This window comes from Apteryx rowi, unplaced genomic scaffold (assembly GCF_003343035.1).
Source record: "Apteryx rowi isolate R43461 unplaced genomic scaffold, aptRow1 scaffold_20, whole genome shotgun sequence".
Taxonomy (NCBI): domain Eukaryota; kingdom Metazoa; phylum Chordata; class Aves; order Apterygiformes; family Apterygidae; genus Apteryx; species Apteryx rowi.
Genome location: NW_020448308.1, coordinates 4,845,693 through 4,854,134, shown reverse-complemented (window position 1 = coordinate 4,854,134; position 8,442 = coordinate 4,845,693). Strand labels below are relative to the sequence as shown.

General features: G+C 46.1%; 1 protein-coding gene across 1 annotated transcript in view; it reads left to right on the top strand.

The window, feature by feature from the left end:
* The first annotated feature begins 234 nt into the window (after nt 1-234).
* The window catches only part of CALN1 (calneuron 1), a 148,214-nt gene continuing 140,006 nt past the window's right edge, over nt 235-8,442 (top strand). Inside the window, exon 1 of the mRNA XM_026063710.1 lies at nt 235-360. Coding sequence (XP_025919495.1) covers nt 235-360 — 126 coding nt within the window. The remainder of the gene's footprint in view (nt 361-8,442) is intronic.

Genomic DNA, 8,442 nt, shown 5'->3' with positions numbered 1-8,442 from the left:
ATCTGTTCCAGATGTGGTTATTCACTGCCTGTGTCACTGTGCTCCTGCCATTGTTGTCCTGCTACACAGTGAAAGGCTGGCATGAATTATTGAAAGATTGACTTTAAATAAATGATAAACTGGTACAGTGTGTGCAGTAAGTTTCTGTCAACTCCTTACAGAGTCACATTGCTGGCTTTGATGTCCCCATGATGTACTCACACATCTCCCAGAACCTGCCGTCTCATCTGCCTGATGGGGCTGATAGAAGAACATGGAGAGGGGCAGCCGGAGCATGAAGGTGGCCAAAGGGACGAGACTCCCAGGGAGAAAGAGGAACCACGACAGAGAAGCAAGCAACCAGAGTTTTCCTCCTGGCAAGTGTCTTTCTAATCTCAAATTATTCCCTGCAATGGATAAGCTGTCTTGGGGGGATTGCTTGCAGAGGGCAATCAGTGTGCCAGGAAGATGGGATGGGAGGGAATGGCTGTCGGGTCCCAAGGGTGAAACTTCCCACAGCAGGCACAGGGTTGCTAGTGCTGGGGTGGGGGGGGTGGCACAGTATTTCTGGTGAATAAATGGTATGTGATGGCAATGGCCTAGCCTGGGGACGGGGTGTTTCAGGGACTCGCTAGGGAGGTGACCAAAATCTCTGTAGTCACTGGGATTTGGGGGGAGGGAAGGTGGTGATGCTGGAGGCGGTGCTGGGGACTGGCAGGGAGTGTGTGTTGGGAATCCAATAGTGTACATGGTCATTACCTAAAATCTCAGCAAAACCTCATCCCAGGGAAAATGTCTTGTTGGACAGAGCTGAAAGCAAATGTACTCACACCACCTATGTTCACATTAAGTGAGGACAACGGACACTCTGGGTTTGAGATTTGTAGTACAGCCAAACCTTCCTTTATTGTTGGCTATCAGCTGGGAAGTCCAAAAGGATCTTTGGCAGCCTGGCAATCCTGGAAATTGATTTTTCACCATTTTGAAAAATGGCTTGACTCACAGCTGCATGAGGCTGTGGGGATTCACAGCAGACCATCTGTTTCAGCTGTTAGCAGTCATTAATTTTTTCATATTTTTTGATAATTTTGAGATACTTGGAGAAAAAATATATTTTTGATGGCATTGATGGACTTCAGTCAGTTACATTTTCTTTTTTTCACAGAGGAACAATATACAGTGGATGCAGTTGTTATAAAAGAATTACATTTTTACTGGGTTTTCTAAATGAGGATTTTGTCTCCTGCAGACAAGCAGAAGGACATGGTGTTCTGCTTATCTCCTTTCCACCAAGAATTTGCCTAATACCTGCTTTGCTATATATGTACTAAGAAGTTTTTCTAGGCTAACTCTAATATAGAAAGGATTTCATTTGAAAAATATATCAAGATTTTTTTTTTTTTTTTTAAACCACAACATTTCTGGAGTTAAGTACTTACTTGCTGATTAAATCAGCCTATTGTCTCCAGTTATTCTACCCAGAAACTGGAAAATTACTTAACTCCTTGCCAGGTGTTCACGGCTGATGGCTCAGATTCGTGGTTTGAGTGACTGGGCATATGGCAGGATAAATAATAGAACAAACTAATCTTATTGACACTGTCCACCTTCCAGCCTGCAAACATTTATTCTTGCGCGTTGCTTTCCACGTGTGAGAGCCCCATTCCCTGAGCCAGCTCCTGTCAGAAGTCCTTCTTTCATGCTGTGGACCGATGAATTGAACTCATCAGTGTTTGAGCAAAGTGATGTGGTGGTGCTCTGAGAGGACCTCAGCTCAGTCCGATGGGCAAGCGTCCTCTGGCTATTTGTTCCCCACCTCCTTCATTAGTTCGTTCATTCAGTGCCCGTGACAGCACTTCATGCTGGGGTTTGCCCAGGAGCTTGCTGATGATTTCCCTGCTGTCTGGGGTTTTAGACAGTAACAAAACGGCTTTCTTGAGTTTAACAATGACTGGTTTTCGCCGTTTTACAATGGCGAAGCTTGACAGCATGAGGGATGGAGCAGGACCTTACATGGAAACGTGTGGTGGGGAGATGGTAGTGGTTCTTCCACAGGATGATAAGTCCCAGCTTCATGCGGGTGTGAAGCTGGGGACTGATAACAAACAGAGCAGAGCACAGAGCTTTATCCTGGGGTCATGGTTATTCTAGATAGACTCTATCACTATATATCTCTCTATATCTCTCTATATAGATATATTACTATATCTCTGTCTAGTTTGGGTTGTATATGAAAAGAAGAGCTGTATAGATGCTGTGATACTACAGAGAGCGCAGCCACATTAAAATCTCGATCAGAAAACACAGCAGTGGACAGGATGTACTTCAATAAATGTGAGCCACAAAACACCTCCTTACCTACTCTTAAGTCTTATGATGGTTGGAAAATGCAGAACGAAGATTGGGTATTTTAGACCCGTCTGTGACATCTGGGTGAAATAACAGCCAGAGAGCTGTGGAATATTTCCAGTCATCCATTAGGATTGCAGCTTTCAGCAAAATTACAAATGTGTCCTGGAAAATGCTCCTTCAAGCTGGCCAAATAAACGTTATCATTTCAGGGCTTGGGAGCTGGTTCTGCGCTTGGCAGCTTGTGCAGAGAAGTGCTATGACTGAGCCTGGGGTGCCAGTTGCAAAGTGAGCTAGCTCCTGGGGAAGCCACAGGGAAGGTGGCTTGTCCTCTCTCTGCCGTCCACGGCTTTAGGGTAGCCTATGATGGCAAAATCCAAACTATCTCTATGGGTCAAAGCAGGCAGTGCATAGGACATGCCTGGAGATCTCAGTGTCAGGTCCCTGTGCACCAGCCCACATTCTTGGGTAAGGCTCCATCTCCTGTCCCTTGTGTGTGGAGGAGCGGGACATGTCCTTTCCTCCCTTCCCTGCACTGGGACGTCATGGTGGAGGGCAGCACGGTGCCTTGCTCTCATTTCCGAGCATGGTGTTTGCCCTGAGTAATCTCTGGGCAGTGACTGCACTGTGGTGTCTGGCTGAAAACTCACTCATGGAAGGTGGAAGAATGCACATCTGGAGGCTCAGAAACATTTGGTGAATATGTGGTTTCCATTTGGAGGCCTTTTCTTTGTTGATTGACTTAATGAAAATTTTAAAAAATGAGAAGCAGACAGGATTTGGCACTTTTTTTAATGAAATGCCTCACTTTGAGGGCTACAGAGCCAATTTGCACTTTGAAATTTCCTTTATTTTTATTTTTAAATTCCCCCCCCCTCAAAAAAAAAATTCCAAGCTGCAAACTGAAAGGAGATGTTAGATTTTGCAAACCAAACCCAAATAAAACAAAGCAAACCCCAAATCTATTAACTGACTCAAACAGCATTTTCTTTTTTGAAAGGTCAATTTTCTGGAAAAAATCAAATATTTGATTTTTTTCCAAATAAAAACTTTTTTTTTTAATTCTTTGAACTCACCAAGGAACCCAAAATGCCCCTCATGGTTCTTTGCCCCAGCATGGAGAAGCAGGGGGGTGGCACCGGGCTGAAGAATACTCTCCTTTTCACCCTACCTGCAGAAAGCCCACCATGTGCTCTGCAGTGTAGAGGCTTTCTTGGGCATGGCCCAAGATTTGCTGATGTGCTGAAGAGAGAGAAGGATGGTTAGCGAGCCCAGAGCTCCCATTTGCTCTTCATGGCCAAGTGTGTGCCCTCTTTGGTACCTGCTTGCTGCCTTCCTCCTCTTCATCCTCCCTCAAGTCAGATCTCGGTCCATCCCCAAGAGCCCCCATTGGCAGCAAACAGGTCACAGCCATTCTCAGGTCACTTGAAAATCCCTGCTCACATCATGAGTGAGATATAAAAGAAAGAAAAATTCTTGCCATCAGGAAATCTGCCCGTTAACACCCCAAATACAAAAGTCTCAATGGAGCTTTTCCCCTCTGAACCAGCTAATATGTCTTTCCCTGATGGGAAGTCTAAAAATAAGCAAGTTCTCCACAAACAGTTTAAAGATGTTGAAAATGAAAAGCAACAAAGGATGTAGAACGTATGAGTCATTAAATTACAGGGCTATCTTTCTAAGAGCAAAACAAAACAAAAAACCTCCCCACTGAAATTCATTGTGAGTTTTCTGGGTTTGGTTTGGGGTTGTTTGCACAGCGCCTGCACAGACCATCATCTTATTTTTGTGGGCTAGCAAAGGACTGAAACCTTATCCATTTTTATTACGTAGAGTGCCAGAGCTCTCTGTATAAATAAGAGTAAAGCCAGTCTGCTCAAAGGCATGAACAGGAGGTGCTTTTCTCTCACACATCGGCATTTCTGCTGATTTTGGAGATAAAAGTCCTTGCAGGAGCTTACTGGATGTCAAGCTTTCTTGTAGGAAAGAAAGTAAATGTACATTCATCTCTACAGTATGTTCTTCTGGCCTCAGCTAAGCCACAAGTGTTTGGACTCTCAATTGGGAGTGAGCAGATTTTTGTGGGTGTAATCGCATTTGTCTATAGCTTTAGTTTGTTGAGGTAATGTAATTAAAAGGAGTTCTAGGTTTGTTTTTTCTCCCCGAAGGTCTCATTTTGTGATGAGCTCCACTAGGGGTGGACTCTGTTGCAAAACTGAAGTGTTTTTAGCATTTGCAGATGAGCTTGAATCAAAATCTTGGCTTTTGAGACAGCAGGAAAGGGATGGATTTGTGCCAAACCCATGCCTACATCTGATGTTTGCAGCCAGCCCCAATCTCTCTAATAGGCTGAAATGAAACCTTGGATCCAGACAGATGGTAGGGCTGGAGACGTGAATCTGCCAGGATTACCGTGGCCTAGGCTTGCTGTTAGTATAGGCTCTACCTTCCACAAAGATTTTAAGTAGCTTTAGGCCTGCACCTTTCTGCTGTCATGACCAGCAACCTGCTCCATCCTCTTCCTCTCTGTGGCGAGGGCAGCAGAACCGGGCCAGGTCCATGTCATGGTCCATCCCACCGAGGAGCTAGCAGCCCTTTCCCTTAGCTCACTATGGGATTCGGCTGGCCCATTCTGGGCCCTATCTCAAATAATGGATCAATCAATAGATTTGCAGGTACAGTAATGACTGAGCACAATGATCATAAATCCTCAAGTGGAGCTTTCTGGAAATGATTTAGTGCAGAAATTTAGTTTTAAAATGTGCTAATTAAGCTTCAGAATAAACCATCCAGTATAAAAGTGAGACGAATAAAAAGTCGAAAAAATAGAAGATTTTTCCTGTGGAATAATTAACCATCATTAAAAGAATATGAAAATCCAGGCTAGGGAGCAATTGTATGCCTTTCACAAAGTGTTTAATTAGAAATAATGGCATGAAATTAAGCAATACGAAAAATTAGGCTGAAAGTTAAAAAAACTTATCCTACTTGTGAGACCTATTAGGCTGCGAAGTGCTACTGAACTCCCTCAGGGGAACAGTGGAATGCACGCTTCTGGGGACATTTCAAACCGGATTGGGCAGAAAGCTAAAAATCCCCAAATACCGTTGGGAATAATTAGAGACTTCATCACTTGAATGGACCTGATGGATCTTTTGAGTTTTAATGTCAAGGGGCCATCCCGAATTGAGGAAAACTATTTAATGTCAGTGGAGGTATTTCTTATCTGGAGACCTCTAAGTTTGTCCCTACAAGCCTTATATCTAGCTAATATATGGGCTATTTTTTAAGACACCAGCTTCTTCTAGAATCATACCTGGGTTTGCCCTGCCTGCCCGTGGAGGCCGTGTCTCTTGATGCCATGTTCGGCGTGCTCATCGCAGCTTTCCTTGGCCGGGGCACCTCGAAAAAGGCACACAAACTGAAATTCAGACCTTTGCAGTGCTGCTGTGGCTGCGGGTTTGCTGAACGTCTCTCTACGAGCTGGGTGGTACCCAAATTTAATCAGTCTGACTGGTGCACAACAGCTTGATGGCAAATTGCATCAAGCAATAATCCACTTGTTATTAGAGTGACGGCTCAGTGTGACAGCGACAACTATCACCGGTCCCCAACAGGCAGCCAGGCAGGTCTCTGACAACAACTTCGCCTGCCTTGAATAATTTTTCTGTGTGCTACTTTGTCACATTAGTATTATATTGTCTCTCGCCATATCATTTTCAGGAACATAATGCAAATGTCACACTGCTGATTTCCGAAGTAGCCGTCTCCTTCCGGAGAGCACGCCTTCCCTTCTCCTCCTCCTCTGCTTCAGGTAGCTGTCTGTCCCTGTGAACCGGACCGGTACAGAGAATATTTTCTTAAAAAGCAGAGGGTTTGACAGGATCAGCGCTATATTCTAACAGACAGACACTAAAAGAGAAAAGGGCCAGTGTCTGATCTTATTTTCGTGCACACAGATTTGGAGTCATGACAGAGATCCTGGATAAAGTCGGGGTAAATGAAAATTTGGTTCTTTAACATTTAAGAATAAATATACAATCCTAATTGGTTTTCCAGCTACTGTTTTCACTCATGAAAGCTGGAGCCTTTGCTACTGGTGAGCCAATTTTTTTGGTTAATGTCTTCAAGAGTTGAAGGAAAGGAAATTTAGCTAAAGGCAGGGAACAGTGTTCTGCAGACGAGGGCCTTTGCCCTCACTTTACTCAGCTGAAGAGGAGGGAGTCGCACGTAGAAGTTTCTTTACGCCCAAGAACAAAAGAAATGAAAAACGAAAGGATGCAAAGAGATTGATCCAAGGCTCACCCTGATGAAGCGGTAATGCAGACAGCCTCTGCTCCCTCCACTGATGGTGCTGACAGCTGTGTTGCTGGAGCAGGAATTATCTTCTCGCTGAACACAGATATGCAAATAACATAATAAAGATAGTAAAATAGCAGGATGTAGTCTGGCCTGCACATCCCCGATGATTTAAAAAGGACTTGGACTGCTCCTAATTTCCTGCATCTTCACCCAGGCCTGGGGTCCAGTAAGCAGGCAGCATGCTGGCAGGCTCTCAGCCTTCCCTGTGCCAGGGGCAGTGGGATACAGAAATCCAATGTTTGGGCAGTGCAGCTGAGCTGGCTGAAGCAGTAATAGTTTGATATTGATGGAGATTGGATTTCTGGTTTGGGAAAGAGGGTGGGGAGCACAGAAAGTAAAAATCCCTCTTCCTGTGGTTCCTGAGCTGGTGGATCGTGTTCCTTCTGCTGGTAAAACCCCAACATGGGAAATGTCATGACCCACCAGGCTGAAAGAAAGGAAGGAGACGGGAAGGATTTTACATCAGAAAAGTACAGCGCAGGCAAGATGTGAATTAAACGCCTTGGAAACATAAAACTGACACTTCACTCTAAAGGCCCTAGTCTTTGTTTAATGCTTATGTGATTGCAAGAGTGTTGCTGGAGCTGCTGGAGGGCTCTCCATGCCATTTCCCGGATCCGACTGAGGCAGTTCTAATTGACTCAAGTGTTGGTTTCCCGTTGGAGACTCTTCTGCAGTCAACTGATTTCACCATCAGAACATTTCTCCACCTATTTAGCCCAAATTGTCTTTAGCTGAATTTCACCTCGCTGGAAGTCCTCTGGCCTGGCTTTCTTCAGATACTGTTTTTTTCAGTGGATTTGACAAAACTGGGCACAGATCCAAAGAGCACGTGCCTCTGACACATCCAGAAAGGGAAAAGGAAAGACAGACAAGCTCTGCTGAGCTCCAGCAGCTGAGATGACCACTGTGAGGAAGGGTTTCTCCCCTAACACGGCTGACCTGCAGTGTTCGTTTTAGTTCAGCTGAGAAGCCTAAGGCAATGTTTAGCAAGCCAGGAGAGGTGTGCTCCTTTGTGCACTTGTTCTACCACTCTGGAGATGTCAGGACCCCCTAGGGCTGCTGGGATCAGTGATTTGTAGTTATCTGCTCCACTCTTCTGCCCTCATCAGCATCTAACAGAGGGTCAGGCAGCACAGGTGAACCTGCACTCTGGGGTCATGGAAGCGCACACCCTGTGAGCATAGGAGCACTGGGGACACGTTGAGTCACAATTTCTTCTTTTCTATTGCTTTTTCTTAAGACAAGAACAGGCAGGTCACCCTCCCTCCCCCTCCCAACCCGATCTCTGACACCAAAACCAGACCTCTAGAGCTTTTGAGGACTGAACTTTACAGGGGGTTCAGCCCCAAATTAGCAATTCCTTTGTGGTCACTAAGCATGAAGCCAGCGCAGACCATTTGGCTTCTGTGTTCTTCCCTAGCAGTGTGTGGAGCTGGCTTCAGGAGAGAGGAAAGATGGGTGACGGGAGCTAGCCGAGGACTGAGAAGCAGGAGGCTGGCGTCTCCGTTCCCCGACCGATGTCCTGCGCCTCCCTGGGAGCCGTGCGGCCCCGCAGCGCAGCCTCGGGGGACTGCGGACACGGAGGCGTGGGACCCCTCTCGCCGCCAGCTCGGGCGCCCACCCGCGAAACGGGGAAGAGAGCTCCTCGGTGGGGAGAGTCCCTGTGTCACCTGCCTCCGCTCGCAGCATCCCATCCTCCTCCCCTCTCCCGGGACGCCCGGGCGCTCGCCTCCTCTCCCATTCCCCGGC